Consider the following 18,218-nt stretch of genomic DNA (forward strand, 5'->3'; position numbering starts at 1 on the left):
GCGCGTTGTAGAAACCTGTGGACGTGCCAGCACACACGTAAACAAACACACGGATACATACGCAATTGGGCATCGCCATGCAGTTCTCATGAGGACATGCGTGAACAAGTGATACCAGCGACATTACCACAAGACGTTGGCACGTTAAGATCACGCAACACAAACAAAACAAACAAACAAACAAACAAACAAACAAACAAACAAACAAACAAACAAACAAACAAACAAACAAATAAATAGCACCAAGGTGAGCGCACCGAGTATACTCTGCACAAGCGCACAGATGGTGGAGACGGAGGAGATGACCTGGAACGTCACATCTCGCGGGTCCGCATCCAATCGAATCGTCAGCGCGTATTCCGTGCTCGTCACCCCGCTCTGACTGCTGCTGCGCATCCCTGCCAGTCCGCACACGTGTGTGTATTTGTGTGTGTGTGTGTGTGTATGTGTATGTTGTGTGTGTATGTGTGTGTATGTGTGTGTGTGTGTGTGCGTGCGTGTGTTTGCTGTCAGTTGGCAGTCCTGCAGTCAGCACACATGAAACCCTCCCCCTATTCCTTCTCTCCTGCGCGGCATTGGAGACTGGAATGTGGCAATGCTCACCGATGTGTTTGCAGCGAAAGCGGTGGAGGTCAGCGAGCATGAGTGGCGGGTGTGCGGATGTGTCGCTTCGGAACACATTTCCCCGGCTGCTCTCTCGCTCGGCATACACGGGGGACGAGCTGTTTCGCGCGAGTGTCAGCGATCGCACGTCCGCCAACTTTCCCAGCACAAGCGGACGCTGCGTACATGTGCGTGTGCGTGCGTGCGTGCGTGCGTGCGTGTGTGCGTGCGTGTGTGCGTGCGTGTGTGTATGCGTGTGTGTATGCGTGTGTGTGCGTGCGTGTGTGCGTGTGTGTGTATGTGTGTGTGCGTGTGTGTGTACTGTGATGAGCAAGCTGAACAATAGCAGCGCAAAAGACAAATTGTTTCGGTCAGCATCAGAAGCAGCACAGAACCCCCCCCCCCCCAACACACACACATAAAGTCAAACACGTGCACTGGCACGTTCGCTCTCGTCTTCACCTCTGCTTCCGGCTGCATGAACGTGAGACCGTCTTCGAAGCTGATGGCAACTTTCCCACTGCTGCCCATCTGCTCTCCAATTCACCACGGATGATGAAGAGAAACAATGACGCACACGCACACGCACACGCATATGAGTGAGTGTACGGGGAAGTGTGGTGGCCACGAGTGGAGGGTGAAGGAGGGAAGAGTTCGTGGGTGAGTGAATGAGTGAGTGAGTGAGTGAGTGAGTGAGTGAGTGAGATGCACACACGCACGCACACACACACACACACACACACACACACACACACACACACACACACACACACACACACACACACACACACACACACACACAAACTCGGGGAGAGACCGCCAGCCAAGCAGACAGACAGAATGAATGTGATCACGACACATATGTCACGGTGCAATTTCACCATCACTCCCGCACGGTCGCACCATAAACGCGTCGTGGTAGTGAGTCACCACAGACTGCTCGTTGCAGACGAGTTTGAGATAAAACATCCGCAGTGTGTTGGGCACTTGCTGCTCCGTCACTTTCGACTGCTGGAGCACGACCTGATTGCATCCGGGTGGAGAAACGTGAAGAAAGCACACAGAAATAAGCAAATGTATGAGCATACACGCACGCACACACACACACACACAACAGGCGGAAAACCGCGTAACAGATGAACTTCTTCACTCACACACAGTGGCATGCACACTCACACACGCAGAGCAATGTCTTCACGACGTGGTGCCGTTTGTACCTCAACGTTCTTCATGTTTGTGCGCAGGACTTTGCGGAGATCACGACCGCGGGTGTTCGCAACGACGTGTGCAGGTATAAACTGTTCAAAGCCAATGCTTTTCCTGCCAGTGTGTGTGTGTGTGCAAGTGGTGAGGGAACAAGCCAATGCGCATGGGTTTAAGCGTACCAGTCAATGGACTGAGAATAGCAGAGTCTTGAGGAGGTATGACATGTGCAAAGGGCACAAGCCAGCAGCCAACTTACCCGATGGCTTGCAAGTCCACCTTGTGCTTTCCTTGCAAGAAGGACCAGAGGAAGATGCTGAGCGCACCCAATCTACCATGAAATGCAAATCACCAACAAAACAAGAAGTGAGGACACCCACATTCAAACAAGCACGCAAGCAGAATGTAAACAGAGAGTGCCGTTGGCATGAAGTCGTCTGGACACGCACACCCACACACTCTCTCTCTCTCCCTCTCTCACGCACGCACAAACATGCACACACGTGTGCACGCAAGTGGCAGTGCACACTGGTGTTGTTCTCGTCTCACACCTGAGGAGGGTGTCGTTGGCGATGAATGGGAGGTGCGCAGATACAACATCGCGGCTGCACTGCTCAAAGAGAAGAACAAACGCCTTCACATCGTGCCGCATCAGGCGGTCCGGTGTCTTCGGGATGTATCTGTGACGACCGGTACGTGTGCATGCGTTCACGTGTGTGCGTGAGTGGGCGAGAGAGAGTGTGTGTTGTGTGTGTGTGTGTGTGTGCGCGCGCGTATGTGGGTGAGTGAGTGTGTGTGTGAGTGTGAGTGTGTGTGTGTGTGTGAGTGTGTGTGTGTGTGTGTAGAAACGCAAGCATGGCAGTGATGGCGGTTCCAAGCCTCACATCCACAATCACGTGCAGACCTGAAACGAAATGCGCACTGCAGCGAGTCGTGCTCGGCAAGGAGATCAGCGAGGTGCTGGATGGAAAAGCAGCGGGGAAGAACCACGCGGTCCCCAGATTTTTCCTGGACACAAAACGCATGGGAACAAACACACACATACACACACACAACACAAAGCACAGACACACACACACACACACACACACACACACACACACACACACACACACACACACACAAAGCACACACACACAAAGCACACACACACAAAGCACACAGCACCAGCGTCAACGTCAAGCGTGAAGCGGACACACAAAGTGAGAGATTACATGACAGTACTTCTCCAATGCGCTTGTGCTGGAACATGACCAGCAGCCCATCATCTTCTGAGCCCTGCCCCTCACCACTGATCACCATCGTTGCTTTCCAAGTACCTGCAGCATGAGCTCGAAACAGTTCTGGCAGGCAATGTCGAGCTTCTCACACAACTCTTCGATGATGTCGCGAACGCTGAAGTGGCGACGGCGGTAACAATACACGGAAGGACCGATCTACACGTGAGGCTGTCACGTCGCAGCGAAGGCACGATGACATGTCTGCATACGCACCACACATGCACATGCACGCAAATACAAGTGCACAAAACGCACACACATATACGCATACGCACGTTGAGTTTGGCCAGAAGAAGAGCGTCTTGTAGCGGCCGTCAGCGAGAAAAATACGGAGACTGCACAAACAGCGCACGCAGTGGGGTGGGGTGGGGTGGTTGGTGAGCACCACTTGTATGTTGATGCGCGTGCTGAGCGAGTGAGTGAGCGTGTGTGTGTGTGTGTGTGTGTGTGTGTGTGTGTGTGTACGGTACGACCTTGATGACTTGTCAAATGTTCGTCTTCGCGTTCGGGATCGGCTGACGAGCGAAAGGCTCGTTGCTCCCCTGCATTGCCTGGCATATGTGTATATGCGTGCGTGTGTGTTGTGATCGTGTGAGATGGGCGCGTGTATACATGTACCTGTGTGTAGGTGTGTGGGTGTGCTGTTACGTGCAATGCCTGCCAGCGCAGGACGTGTGCAGTCTATTCGTACAGCAGCATTGTGCGGATATCGGCGCTGGAAAAGTGTGATACATCCGTGTTGTTGATCTGATGATGACATGAATCAAATCAAATCATCAGATGTGAGCGCCAAGGCAAGAGAAGCAAACCACTGCATCCGCTCGCACACAGCCAACACAAACACACACACACACACACCTACACGCACCGACACACACGCACACACACACGTACACACACACACACACCACACACACAGATGTGCTTGTAGACATAGGCACAAAACCGCAACATCATTTCACACCTGCACAAGCTCGCTGCCAAGCGGCACGCTGGATCGCGCAAGCGGACTGTCTGCGACAATGTTGCTGACAAAGCACTGTTTGTCACCGGTGGTGTCGAAGCCAAACCTGCACATCATGGACGATGAGCACAGCCAACACAACGAATCGTGCACAAGTGACCAACCATACGCACGCACGCACGCACACGCACGCACGCACGCACGCACGCACACACGCACGCACACACACACGCACACACACGCAAGTTGCCGTCAGACTGACTTTTCGAGCAGCGACGAGCCTTCGCTTGCACTGAGCTCGACCTCGTAGACCTGCTGGGTGGTGAAAGACGATGTGCGGCGGATGGGATCGTCTGATGTTCTGGGGTGCATCGATCCTCGCTGGTGTCGCCAGGACGGGCGCGTGTGTCGGGCTGCTAGATGCGCATGTGTCTCACATCGAAGATGGCTGTGCGTGTGTGTGTGTATGTGTGTGTGTATGTGTGTGTGTGAGTGTGTGTGTGTGTGTGAAAGAACGTAAGTGCTCGTGCGAGGCCACTGCAACACAAGGTCGCTGCGCCACACGAGACGACAACACACCCCAGCACATTGCTGCGGGTGAATAACCCTCACTCCTTCCTCTTCCCCTTTGCTTGCCCCAACGCACTCGAGGTAGTAGATGAAGCCCAGGGTGTCGTCGATGGCTGCCTCAAATCCAAATGGCTCCTGTGGCATGCCAAAGGTAGGGCAGCCGGCAAGACCAGGCATTGTGTGTCTGGAGAGCATCTACGGCAGCACACCCATTGCACCATTGTTCACTCACACACACACACACACACACACACACACACACATACACGCACGCACGCACACACACACATGTACGCATACACACACACACACATGTACGCATACACACACACATGTACGCATGCACACACACACGCACGCACACACACATACACACGCGCACACCTTGGCCATCCATTGCGTCTGATTTGGCAGCAAGATGATCCCATCCTCGCTGCAGCAATCAATGGAGCGTAAGAGAGAGTGTGAACACAGGCCACAAGTACACAAGTACACAAGTACACAAGCACACAAGCCAGGAGCAGGACGAGAAGCACTGCAAGAGCAATCCCCTTCGCCACGTAAGCCTCACCTGTCTGAGTACAGCTGCCGTTCCAACCCTTTGCTGTCATCGCCGTCGTTGTGATGCTCTTGCGTTGTCTTGGTTGTCATCATCGTTGGTTTTTGTTGTTGTTGTTTGTTTGTTTGTTGTGTTTCCAATTTTATTGGGGAAAACTCGCTGAAATCTTACACTGCTCCCAGCGCTCAGAGATGGGGAAGGCAATTGCGGCAAAACAAAGGGCAGCAATAATAACGTTCACACGAAAACGCAAAGCACAAGTCAACGATTCGACACACCCACCCACACTCCTCCACAAGAACACAAGAACTCACGCACAGAAGAACACATGCATGAACAAAGGGAACAGAGCACAGCTATGAGGCAAGGGCAGCAAAGGGATTGTAAGTGCTAGCAGAGGCCTGCTGCTCCTGCTTCTTCTTCCCACGCTGCTTGCCACCACTCCCGCCACTGCAAGGGGCATGTGGTGGGAGCAGGCACATGAAACAAACACAAGTGAGTGTTCCGTCATCCAAACACCCATACAGACACACACACACACGCACACGCACACGCACACGTACACGCACACGCACACGCACACGCACACGTACACGCACACACACACGCTCACGCACACATGCTCACTCGAACCTTGATTTTGGCTGGTATCGCTTGGCAACACGGCCAGCACGGGTGGTGAGGTTGAGCAGTGACCAGTGGGGCAGCGTGTATCCGCGGAAGCCACGACACCTGTCGGACAACGAACGACGCATGTGTGGCGAGAATGGCGTCAGCCGATGAGCAGCAAGTGAGATCACGAGCACACGTACAAGCAAACAAACAAATGTACACACGCACACAACACGCACACATGCACATGCACACACACACCTTCCGCCGAGGTTGTTGCCGCTGAGGAAGGGCTCGTCAAAGAGAACCTGCACCCGTTGCCCGCGCGCCTCAACGCCAACAGCGGTGCCCGTCAGCCCAAACGGAACGGGGCCGCTGTCGCAGATGCACACCACGCGGTGGCCAATCCCAAACGAAGCCTGGCCAGCACAGTTGCGCACGCGTGTATATGTGTGTGCATGTTTGTGTATGTATGTGCATGTGTGTGTGACATCAGACTCTAGAGCACATCCAGCAAGAACACCGCCAACAACAACAATAGCAGCAGCAGCAGCAGCAGCAGCAGCAGTTGCAAGCGAATAGCGCTCTTACGTGGTCGCGATGTGCGGTGGGCAGGCGCACCGCCGGGCGAAGACCAAACTCCGCAACACGCAGCGTCTCCGTCAGCAAATCCTATTGATGGTGTGTATTCATGTCAACACGCGCATGCATGGATACGTGGTGAAATCATGTCATGGAGACTGTCAACCACACGCACACACACACAAACACACGCACACGCGCGCACACCCACACGCACGCACACCCACACGCGCGCGCACACAAGCACACACACACAAGCTCACGCTCACATAACCACACAATCACAAACAACCACACATGGTTGTGAAGACATGCGTGCACCTTGTGTGCGCTGCGAGCGTCGTCTATGGCTTGTTCGAGCTGGGCAATGGCGTGGGGCGGCATTGCGCGGCTGTCGCAGGACGTGAGCGGCTGCTGCGCCGTTGGAAGATCAGCGAGGAAGGCAAGCAGCTGAGGCCGTCGTTGGGGGGGGGCACAAGGAGAGGAGACGGGTGGTGGTGCATGTGAATGGAAATGCAAGGAATTGAAGTGGTGGAGGTTGGGTGAAGAACTGCGCTTGGCTTGAGCGAGGCAAGTCGCACCTTGCATGAACTATTGAACTGAGTAAATACCCTCTCACACACATGCATGCACACATACATACATACACACACATATACACACACATTTCTACACACAAATGTACACTCCCAGCACCACTGCGACATGTCACCTGGTCAGCAGTAGATTCAACGTCGCTGTCGTGCCTGAGCAGCTGCTTGAGGTCAAAGAGGTCCTGCTTGGGATCTGAATCAATGACAGCCATCAGCGCCGAAAACTTCGTCTTCAGTTCTTGCATCAGCGACACCGCCGCTTGTGTGTACTGCCAGCGCACCGCACCGTTCCCACGGCGCTTGTCTGTGTGTGTGTGTGTATGTGTGTGTGTGTGTGTGTGTGAACGCTCAATGAGATACTGTTCACTCCACATAAGGTGGTGTCCACCGTACACCACGTGCCAGGAGCCATCCACCCTCCGCCTCGAACACATTTGCCGCCATGGCTGCACCTGGCACTGCGCGGGAGTATCCTGCCATGTACAGCTGACGACGCGAGAACTTGATGCCCAGCCCTGAGCGCAAGCACATATGTCAACACGTGGAGACAGAGAGAGTGCGTGCGTGCGTGCGTGCGTGTGTGTGTGTGTGTGTGTGTGTGTGTGTGTGTGTGTGTGTGTGTGTGTGCGTGTGCATTGGGCGAGAGACGGTTGTGTAGGTTGAGTGGCATGGTATTTTAGAACATGTAACATGAGCAAGCACGTGCAACTTAGAGAGTTGTGACTTGTGCTGGTCTCACCAATATCAGCTCGCTGCCCATCCGGCAAGCGCACGGAGATGCAGCTGGCAAGTCTGTGATCACAACCAGCACGACAGTGTGAGCACAGCCATGTTGCGAACCGACGGGAGAAAGTAAGGGGACGAGTGCGCAGCGTGCACGTTCAACCATGTGTTCGTGCTCACGTGTGTGTGTGTGTGTGTGTGTCTGTGTGTGTGTCTCTATATGTGTGTGTGTGTGTGTGTGTGTGTGTCTGTGTGTCTGCCTGCCTGTCAGTCTATGTGTGTGTGTGTCTGTGTATGTGTTGATGTCGAAACGTGTACAATGCACTCAGCGCAAATACGACAATAATGCGTCTCCTTCGTACCTTGAGAACGTGATGGTCTTGATGCCCACAGCCCGCGCCGCTTTCGGTTCGTCCATGAACTCCTGAATATGTACGTCGCTGCTCGTCAGACAATGCCACCATGACGCACTTCTCATGCGGAATTCCACGGGCACATGTACACACGCACACGTACGCGCACATTCGCACACGCACACGCACATTCACCCGCACACACACACACACGCACAATCACATTCGCACATGCGCACACGACTTACCTCCTCTTGGGCTGCGAGGCGTTTGGCTGCAAACGCAGCGGCGCTGGCGACGACAACAGCAGTGGTGGTGGTGGTGATTGAAATGAAGGAAACAGGAGGGGCTTGAGGTGAGAGGTGCAGAGTAAACCGCAACATGTGCACACGAAAACAGCTGCATAGGAGACGAAAGCGAGTGCTTGTTCGCTGTTCATTTCCCACCTCTCAAATTCGTCCGGGGGCGAAGGGATCGACTTGATCACATAAAGCAGCTGCTCATGCTTCGACTGTTCATCCACATGTGTTGTGAATATGTAGTTCGTGCGCGTATGTCTGAGCAGCACATTTTTTTTTTGGGGAGGGGAGGCAAGCCTACCGAACAATGACGAGACGACACACAACCGATTGCATGTAACAACAGCGCAAAAGCTCCTTGCTCACCGTTGTTCCGGTCACGCGGGCCGTCACACCGAAATTGTCCTCAAGCAGGCACACACACGCATCTCCCTTCTCAAGCAGCGGCTTGGAGCGGTCGCGCTGGCGGGTCTCAAACCTTGTGTGTGTGAGTGGGTATGTGTGTGTGTGTGTGTGCGTGTGTGTGTGTGTGTGTGTGTGTGTGTGTGTGTGTGTGTGTGTGTGTGCGTGCGTGCGTGTGTGTGTGTGTGTGTGTGTGTGTGTGTGTGTGTGTGTGTGTGTGTGTGTGTGTGTGCGTGTGTGTGTGTATGCGTGCGTGCGTGCGTGTGTGTGTGTGTGTGCGGATGAGACGACGCGCAAAGGGAGCGATTGCAATGAAAGGGAAATGTTCTGCACGGCAAGGTGTGCACCTTCACACTGCAGGTGGTGTGCTCTGTACCGTTTGTCGGCGCGCGGCTTTGTGGACGGAATTGCCTGTTCAGACAGGTGTACGCACATCATGGCGTGAGCGCTGCCAACGCCACGAGAGGTCAAGGTGGCAACATGGAGGGACTGCGGGCTTGCACATGCGCAAACATACACACGCACACACACACACACCTGCGCTGGAACAAGAACGGTGTTCTGCATGTCAAAGTCCTCGACAACGTTGTACGACGTTGTTTGGACAACACCACGAAGCGGAGCAACCTGATGCAATCAATACGAGCAAAGTACATGCTTGCGGTCTCAGATAAAGCAGGGTCCGAGGGCAGTGCAAACACAAACCCGTGGACACACATGAATGTCAAAGTACATGAACACGCACACAACCACTCGCGTCGTGCGGCTCCGGCACAGAAAACACGTGCTTTGAGCCACAGCAAAGCAGGGTTACAGCGACGTGTGCACAGAATACATCGCACCTCCAAGAGCAGCTCGATGTCGCCAACGTCGACGCCACGCTTTGTCAGGTACTCGTTGCGCACCGTTGTCCGCTTTTCTTCCCACGTTGCATCGGCTTGCACTTTCACCTGCGCCAACACCCAAGGTTGCTTGTTTGAGTACAGGCAAGTGTATCAAGCACAAGCATAACACACACATGCACAAACACGTACATGCACAAGCAGGAACACCAACACAGGCAAAGCAAAACACGCGACCAAAATGACCAACACTGGAACTGCTCACCTGTCCGCGGTGGAAGCGATGGTGGCCTTCCTCATCGTACGCCGACACAACCTGCAGCAGCACAACGCACATTCAGCGGCACGACATCAGCCAAGGCGTGTGTGCATGTATGTGTGTGTGTGCGACGGTCCACCGCCTCCACACCGGCATTGTTGGTGACACGAGTACGCTTTCGCAAAACCACAACCACCACCACAACCACACCCACCACCACAGCCACCCTAACCGCTGTCTTCCCCACGCCCGCTGCCACAACCATGAGCAGCCTGCACCTTGCCAACGCATGGGAACGGGTAGTCGACAGTGTATGTCTTGTTCAGCAAAAGTCGAATCGTCTGCGCAATGCGTGCACGCTTGATGTCCTCCACATACAGATCAAAGTTCTCCGGGTCATTTGCCGCCTTGGCCTGAACAGCACGAGCCAGCGGTGGTGGTAACGTGAGACGATGGTAAGCAAGGCCTGGGACTGAACACGTGGGAGTGAAAGACGCACAAGACCCTGATATACGCACAAACGCGTACACACACGCACACACGCACACACACGCACACACACACGCACACACACACACAGGTGTGCGTGCCCACACGGACCGTAGCACGCTGCTCCTCGGCGGAGGGGCGGGCGGATGGCGGCTGGAGCCCGTCCTCAAGGCGGATGCACAGCGACGGCAGCCGGCTGCGGGGGCCAAGCACACGCACGCCAATGTCATCCAGTGTCTGCAGCGCAATGGAGGCAAGTATGATATGGTGGTTGGTGATGTGTGTATGAGGTTGATGATTGGTTGATGGATGAGTGTCAATTATGCGGTGTTGGGGTGAGTTGGGGGGGGGGCGCGTTTGCATGCCCATGCATATGAACGCGTGGGCGCGTGTGTTTGGCGAAACGACATGTCGCACTGTCAAACAAAGACGTGCAGCAAAGTGGACTCACTGCGGTGAAGCGGAGGAATTTGAGAGTTGGGAACGCTGGTGGAGGCGCAAACGGGCCCGTGTTGCACTTTGGCAGCACAACAGGCTTGAACCGGCCCTCGGGCAGCGGCCTGTGTGTGTGTGTGTGTGTGTGTGTGTGTGTGTGTGTGTGTGTGTGTGTGTGTGTGTGTGTGTGTGTGTGTGTGTTTTGTATGAACATCTGATGTGTGTGCATGTGTGATTCGTGCAATCTCCACGCCCCGCGTCAACCCACGTGCACATACATACACTGCCGCTCACCCGAGCTCGAGTGGAGCCGACGAACAGCGTGTGGTGTGAGCACGAAGCATCTCTGTTGAAATGGATATGTATGGGTGTGTGTGTGTGTGTGTGTCAGAGGAGAAAATAGCAGCACAAGTGAGCGCATGCCAACGGGTTCAATCCGTAACAAAACACTGTGCATGCCACATAATGGGTGCGTCCAACAACGCACCAGCACCGGGTGGCGGCTTGTTCATGTGCGCGGCAGAGCTGTCAAAGGTGAAGCGGGTCGCTGGCGCGTGCGAATTGCGCGCAGTTTCTGAACACATGTGCACGTGGAAGACGACGCAGAGCAGAGCAAGGGGAAAGATCCCCAGCGAATGGCAGTGAGTGTGCATGATGGCCACACCAAGGTGCACAGTGGATACATGCGCTTCACACACGTGTGTGTGTGAGTGTGTGTGTGTGGTGCATGTGCGCATGCTCACACATGCATGCGTCTGCGCGTTCATGCGCTGTCACTCGCATGACTTTCGCCATACTGTCTCCAGCCAGGCACACCTTCGTCAGAGAGTGGCGCAGCAGCAATGGCACGCGTGTATGCGGAGTGGAGTTTTTCGCCGTCAATGACGGGGATGACAACAATGTCCCGCCACTCGCGCCCGCGCACGTCCGGAACACACGGGTACTCTGCAGCAGGCACGGCCAAGCGTGCATGTGTGTGTGTGAAGGGATTGTGCGTGAGTGAGTGAGTGTGTGTGAGTGTGTGTGGGTGGGGGGGGGGGGGGTGCGAAGGGATAGCGTGTGCCTGAGGGACTTCGTATGTGCCTGAGTGACTACGTATGCACCTGGGTGTGATAGGGATAACAAACGTGCGCGCATGCTCTCGACACAAAACACAAGACGGCCGATACTCTCATGCCGTCCCACCTCAAGCCACTTCCCCACCTGATGGATAAAACTCCTTCAATTGGTCGAGCGGGAGCGGGCGAAGCGAGGGCGGCAGCAGCTGCGAACTCTCCGCAGGAAGAACCGTCAGAAGCTGGTGACCGTGAAGATGACGATGATGGTGATGGCAGTGTTGATTGACGATGGTGTTGATTGATGAGGTGATGGCGAGGCAAAGGAGGGGGAAGCGATACGCGCAGCCTGTGTTGCACACACACGCACACACACACCACACGCACACACGCACACACGCACACACAACACACACGCACACACACACAACACACGCACGCACGCACACCAAATAGCCCAAGGAAGCAAACGAGGGAAAGAGAGGACGGAGGACAACAGGCAGCACGCTATTCGTCCCCCACCTGCTGGAAGGGAAGGAGCGGTGTTGTCTCTGCGTCAAATGCGATGGAGGGGAGAACATCGCACGCGGCGAGGACGTCTGTGGGCAGCGGAGCGGCGTAGTGCGGATAGAACCACGACCAGGACGCAACGCCTTGGTAGTAGTAGTTGAGGGTCCACCTGTAGAAGGACACGAGTGAGAGTGTGTGAGAGAGTGAGAGATTATGTGTGTGTGTGTGTGCATGAGTGAGGGTGAAGGTGGGTGGGTGAGAGAGTGTGTATATGTGTGCGAGTAACAGTGTGATCGTGTGATTGCGTGTGTGCTGTCACGGCAGCAATGCGCAAATGCCCTCCTCCCGAACGAACACGTGCAAAAACACCACCAGAAGCATCCCCTTCACCATTCACGTACAGCAATCCTTCGAGATATTCCTTGACGAGCACCACGCGATCAACGGGGTGGCCCTCCACGTCCTCAAACTTGACCTGCAACACGCACGTGCACGCGTGTTGTGTTGTAACGTGAGTGCACACACACACACATAAAGCACAACCCCACACACACACACACACATAAAGCACAACCCCACAGACACACATAGAGCACAAACACACACACACACACACACACACACACACACACACACACACACACACACACACAAACACGCACACACGCACAAACACGCACACACGCACACAAACTTCCTCTCGCCCCCTCCCTCCTTCCTTCTTGAGCTTACGCGGTAGTAGTCGTCCACGGTGGAGATGTCACCAACACCAACAACCCATCGCGTTGTAGGCTCTTCCTCTTCCTCTTCCTCTTCCTCTTCCTCTTCCTCTTCTTCTTCCTCAACGACGGCCTCCTTGTCTGCTTCGTTGTTGCCCTGCCCGGCTTTCGTGGCTTCACCACCTTCTTCTGCCGTCTTCGTCGTTTTCTTCTGCTTCTTCTCACTGCCCGTCTGCTGCTTGCCAGACGAAGACGACGATGATGATGATGCTGTTGTTGCCTTGGCCTTCGTGTTCTTGTCCTTGGTGGTGGTGTTCTTGTCCGCTGCTGCCTTGTTACCGCCTCCACCGGAAACGACGATGCCCTTTGCCGTTCGCCGCAGCGCAGGCGCCCTCTTGCCGACCGACACGCCAGCCGTCCCCGCTGTCTTGGAGGCAGAGGTGGTGGTAGCGGTGGCGGTGGTGGGAGTGCCCCAAGCACCTGTCTTCTTTGACGGCTGCGGCACCTTATCAGACGTGGTTGCCGGTGCTGCCGATGTTGGTGGCGCGGCTACTCTTGGCTTTGGCTTTGGCTGCGACGTTGACTGTGACTTTGATGGGCTCTTCCCGCTCAACAAGGCTGCCAGTGTACCGCCACCGCCGCCACCACCAGAAGCTGCCGATGTCTGCGCTGCTGGCGCTGCTGGTGCAAGCGCAGGGTCTGTTGCAATGGCTGCGTCCAGCCCACCCTCCAGCTCGGCAATACTCAAGGGCTCGCTCGTGTCGTCCTGATTGTCCTTCCTGGCACCCTTCTTGCCCTTGCTCTTCTTCTGCTGGTGCTTTGCCTGCTTGGACGATGCAGCTTGCAGCAACTCGCCAAGCCGGCCAGACACAGGGGCGTGCTGCTGCTGCTGCTGCTGCTGTGCCTGTTGCTGTGCCTGTTGCTGCTGTGGTGGTGGGGCTGGGGGTCTGTACGCAAACGGCATACCGGGCACATGGGGAGCAGGTGGCCGCGCAGGGCCATACGGGGACGCATACGCGACCCCTGGCGGCGGCATCCGTTGCCACGGCGCGTGGGGGCGTGGCGGTGGCGCTCCCATCCGCATGTGCATCGGCATTTGCATGTGCATGTGCATGTGCATGGGGTGGTGGACGGGCGGGCGCGGGTGGCCGTAAAACGCGCTTGGTGGTGGTGGGCGTGGTGGGCGCTGCTGCATGGGTGAGTGGCTCATGAAGTATGGCACGTCCTGTGAACCATAAGCTTCCTCCTCCAGGAAGCTGTATGGCTGAAAAGACACCGCAGGGTCAAAGGCAGCGTCGTCCTCTGCTGGCGCGAACGGATTCACGCCCGTGCCGCTCGCCATCTGCTCAAACACGTTGGCGGGGTTGAACGCAGCCATGGGCACATCAACAGGCTGCTGCTGCTGCCGCTGTTGCTGTTGCTGTTGAGGTGCATTGGAAGGGGCAGAGGAGGATGTGGTTGACGGAGCAGCCTGGTTGGTGGCGCGTTGGAGGAGGCTATTCAGCGCTGCGGATTCGGGCGTGGACAGCGGCGCCTCCTCCTCTTCTTCTTTCTTGTTCTTCTTCTTTCCTTCTTCATCTTCTTGTTTCGTTGGCTGCTGCTGCTGCTGCTGTTTCTTCTTCTCTGCTGGTTGATGTGTGTGATGTGAGGCGCCTGCGGCCTTCTTCCTCTCCGGCTGCTGAGTTTGCTCGCTGGCCCGCTGCTCTGCTGCAGCTGACGGCTTTGCAGGCGATGCGCCACCACGTTTGGATTTGGTCGATTTCGCTGCAGTGGGAACCAGAGACGTGTTGGTTGTGGTGGTGGTGCCTTGTGACTGGCCTGAACGCGTGTGGTTCCAAGCACACGCTCCATTCTCACATGCGCACACAAACACACAGCATCACTGTTCACGGAGCACATGCGCACTTACACTTTTCTGTTTGGGCTTCTTGCTTGTAGCCTTGCTCTTCGGTGCGTGAAAACACTTCAAAGACGGCGCGAAGAAAGGCAAGATTCACCGTCGCCTTCTCCGCATCCACTGTCCAATAGACAAACACGCAGCACAATCGGGCATGCATGAGTGGCAACGTGTGTGTGTGTGTGTGCGTGTGTGTGTGTGTGTGTGTGTGTGTGTGCGTGTGTGTGTGTGTTCATGTGTGTGTGTTCATGTGTGTGTGGTCATGTGTGTGTGTGTGCGTGCGTGTGTGTGTGGTCATGTGTTCATATGTGCTCATGTGTCCGAGGTGTGACAGGTGACATACAACAGCAACAGACAGCTCGAACGAACCAAGGTACTGTGTCTTGAGGTCCTCGCGAGTAATTGCCTCACGATACGCGCTGAAGATTGCGTCCAGCCCGTCATCGTCCAGATCAGCGCAAACTGCAGAGTAGCAGCGTGAGTGGTATTAGGATCGGTGGTGGTGTTGGAAGACGAAGCTCAAAGCAGCCACGATGACATGGGCAGGAACCATTGTGCGTACCAACGCGTGAACACGCGCATTCAAAGCACCAAGCACACCAGCACGTGTGCAAACATGTGCATGCTTGACACCATCGCACGACACGCACCCAAGTGGGGGAGAAAGTCGTTGCCCAGCAAAAACGTGAGAAACACGAAATCATCAATGAGACGCTCGACGTTTCGCGATTGCACAACAGATGTGCGCAGCGCCTGCATCTCCTCCGGCAGCTGCCGAAACTTTGCATCAACCATCGCTGCACGGACACATGCACGTGTGTGCGTGTGTGTGATATGGAGGTTGAGACAAGCAACTGAATTGCAAGTGGTTTATACAGGCACACATCTGCCACATGTACACGCACGCACACGCACGCACACGCACGCACACGCACGCACACGCACGCACATGCACTCATACGCGCACGACAAGCGTGTACCGTCACGGAGCGCAGCGGCGGAGGAGACGAGGCCCTGGCGGAAGTCCGGACCAATGTTCCGCAAACTCAACTCCAGATGGAGGTATTCACGAAGCAGACCAATGTGGATCAGCTGCAGCTCTGTGGTGTGTGTGTGTGTGTGTGTGTGTGTGTGTGTGTGTGTGTGTGTGTGTGTGTTGTGCGTTGGGGTAAGACTATAGCCTTGTGGGAAGTAAACAAAGACGATGAAGCGAGTGCAATGACAGGTGGTCAAACAAGCGTGTGCCGTGTGCGTATTGTACACCACCTTGCGTGTGCTGGAACACGGTCGCCTTGCTGGTCAGGTCATTGACAATCTACCACCGCGTACATGTGTGGTTGTGTGGGCGAGTGAGTGTTTGTGTTTGTTGAGCACGAAGATGTGTGAGGAAAGACGAAAGGGCTACCGCAACCCATACAAGAACAAATGCGTGCGTGTGTGTGTGTGTGTGTGTGTGTGTGTGTGTGTGTGTTTGCTGACCTTGCGTCCGCGCTTTCGGACCAACACCTTCTCCCTCACGATGCAAAAGTGCGGCTCGTGTGTTGCCAGCGCCAGCATGATCAAGTCTGCATCGAGCCTGTCACGCACATGTGTATGTTGTTTTGTGTGTGTGCATGTTGTGTTGTGTTTGGTTGTGTTATGTTGTGTTGTGTGTGTGTTGTTTTGTGTGTTGTGTTATGTTGTGTTGTGTGTGTGTGTGTTGTGTTATGTTGTGTTGTGTGTGTGTTGGGTGTTGGGTGTGGTGCGTTTGTGTGTGTGTGCGTGTGCGTATGTGTGCGTTTGTTTGTTTGTGGGATGTGAGTTGCGTGTGAGTGGCAATGGGAATGGCGACGGGCGTGGGGACGAACGACTCGACGCAAAGAGAAGAGCAGTTCGGTGCGCGCGCAGCAGCGGTGTACCCGTGGATGCAGTGACGCGTGTTCGGGTCGTAGCTCTCCTGACTCTTGAGCCGGCGCACGAAGTCCATGATCTTGTGCTCGCCCTCGCCGGGAACGCGGTGGCCGCTCAACACAACTGCACGTCGCAGGCAAAACGCAACGCATGAGACATACAATATCGCTGGCAAGGTGCAGCATGTGACAAGCAGGTTACATACAGGTACTGTCGCGCGCATATGTGATGCAGCTACGTTGGGGGCTAAACCAACGACTTGGCTCACCTTCGAGATCCCTCCACGCTGCGTCTTCTTCGACCTGTGTGTGTGTGTGCGCGTGTGTGTGTGCGCGTGTGTGTGTGTGCGCGTGTGTGTGTGTGTGTGTGTGTGTGTGTGTAGAGTCAAAAAGGGCGGCAAGGAAACAAATGCAATGGCAATGGCGCAGGAGGAGTGTGGACGAACACTTTTGCCAGCAGAGCAGAGCAGGTCACGGGGTTAGGGGACAGACAAAAACATGCCACACAATGTCAGACCTTGCGCTGGATGAAGTAGATGAGGTACTCCTCCAAGGTCGCCATGAACTCTGTGCCAGGGGTGATGCAGTTGGAGTCAAACGCATCGCCATGCTCAGGGTTGTCTTGCTGGAACTGCTTCCGTGCCTGTTGATTGTGTGTGTGAGAGAGAGAGAGAGTGTGTGTGTGTGTGTGTGTGAGTGTGTGTGTGTGTGAGTGAGTGTGTGTGTGTGTGTGTGTGTGTGTGTGGCACAAACGAATGCAGTCGCAGTGCTGTTGCACAAACCCTTGCGGCTTTGAAGCGGCGTTGGCGCTGCTGGATCATCTTTGCTCGCGGTGCCTGCATCGTGCACAGTCCACAATGCATGGCACACAGTCAACAAAACATGACACGCTCAGCAACACACGACACACAGCCCATCTTGTGTTGCATTTCTTGTCAGCAGACATCACGCGCAACACAGCCCTGATGCTCTTCTCAAACACAACCCACAACCCCATCTTCGCAGGCATGCAGTGCCCGTCTGTTGCACGTGGGTGTGGTGCGTATGTGACAACATGGGCGTGGATCTGGGTGTTGGGTACGTACCACGCCATCGATGGCGATGAACAGGACCTTTCTGGGCTTGATGGCGTCCACCAGCTGCTCGATGGCGGAGAAGATGGCCATCATCATCTCCTGCTGGGATCGCGTTGCAGCAAGCTCATTGCCGTGGGTGCATGTGTGCACAATCCCGTTGAAGTCCAGGTACAGGTTGTCAAACTCTGGCGGCGGTGGCTCGTCCAGCCCTCGCAGTATCAGTGGATAGCGCTCCACAAGCAGCCGAAACAAGCGCGGCACTCCCATCGTTGTAACCGGTGTTGTGGTTTGTGGTTTATTTTTT

General features: G+C 55.2%; 2 protein-coding genes across 2 annotated transcripts in view; both read right to left on the minus strand.

Annotated features, from left to right (window-relative positions):
- PTSG_04002 (uncharacterized protein) overlaps positions 1-5,318 on the minus strand; it is an 8,410-nt gene extending 3,092 nt beyond the window's left edge. The window contains exons 1-18 of the mRNA XM_004994842.1: positions 5,192-5,318; positions 5,005-5,053; positions 4,697-4,755; positions 4,313-4,498; positions 4,051-4,156; positions 3,778-3,833; positions 3,560-3,637; positions 3,362-3,421; positions 3,126-3,201; positions 2,711-2,814; positions 2,358-2,486; positions 2,066-2,137; positions 1,821-1,923; positions 1,507-1,626; positions 1,066-1,134; positions 604-781; positions 258-398; positions 1-15 (exon numbers count right to left, since the gene is read on the minus strand). The exon at positions 1-15 is cut by the window's left edge and continues 47 nt beyond it. Coding sequence (XP_004994899.1) covers positions 1-15; positions 258-398; positions 604-781; positions 1,066-1,134; positions 1,507-1,626; positions 1,821-1,923; positions 2,066-2,137; positions 2,358-2,486; positions 2,711-2,814; positions 3,126-3,201; positions 3,362-3,421; positions 3,560-3,637; positions 3,778-3,833; positions 4,051-4,156; positions 4,313-4,498; positions 4,697-4,755; positions 5,005-5,053; positions 5,192-5,274 — 1,684 coding nt within the window. The 5' untranslated portion in view covers positions 5,275-5,318. The remainder of the gene's footprint in view (positions 16-257; positions 399-603; positions 782-1,065; positions 1,135-1,506; positions 1,627-1,820; positions 1,924-2,065; positions 2,138-2,357; positions 2,487-2,710; positions 2,815-3,125; positions 3,202-3,361; positions 3,422-3,559; positions 3,638-3,777; positions 3,834-4,050; positions 4,157-4,312; positions 4,499-4,696; positions 4,756-5,004; positions 5,054-5,191) is intronic.
- A 217-nt stretch (positions 5,319-5,535) lies between these two features.
- PTSG_04003 (single-stranded RNA 5'-3' exonuclease) lies at positions 5,536-18,194 on the minus strand (the record flags this gene model as incomplete). The annotated part of the gene is made up of 37 exons (XM_004994843.1): positions 17,924-18,194; positions 17,621-17,674; positions 17,356-17,481; positions 17,108-17,141; positions 16,848-16,962; positions 16,429-16,525; positions 16,216-16,264; positions 15,930-16,049; positions 15,600-15,746; positions 15,319-15,411; positions 14,962-15,069; positions 13,066-14,816; positions 12,735-12,808; positions 12,346-12,502; positions 11,972-12,065; positions 11,585-11,713; positions 11,256-11,342; positions 11,063-11,114; positions 10,785-10,893; positions 10,445-10,570; positions 10,123-10,257; positions 9,851-9,901; positions 9,586-9,693; positions 9,281-9,370; positions 9,120-9,154; positions 8,708-8,819; positions 8,489-8,553; positions 8,291-8,333; positions 8,052-8,113; positions 7,706-7,758; positions 7,419-7,481; positions 7,086-7,270; positions 6,695-6,823; positions 6,383-6,463; positions 6,053-6,210; positions 5,813-5,911; positions 5,536-5,629 (listed from the first exon to the last, which is right to left on the minus strand). Exons 1-37 carry the CDS (start codon positions 18,179-18,181, stop codon positions 5,536-5,538), a joined length of 5,343 nt encoding a protein of 1,780 aa, XP_004994900.1. The 5' UTR covers positions 18,182-18,194.
- Positions 18,195-18,218: the final 24 nt, after the last annotated feature.

This window comes from Salpingoeca rosetta, assembly GCF_000188695.1.
Source record: "Salpingoeca rosetta unplaced genomic scaffold supercont1.9, whole genome shotgun sequence".
In the NCBI taxonomy this organism is placed as follows: Eukaryota; class Choanoflagellata; order Craspedida; family Salpingoecidae; genus Salpingoeca; species Salpingoeca rosetta.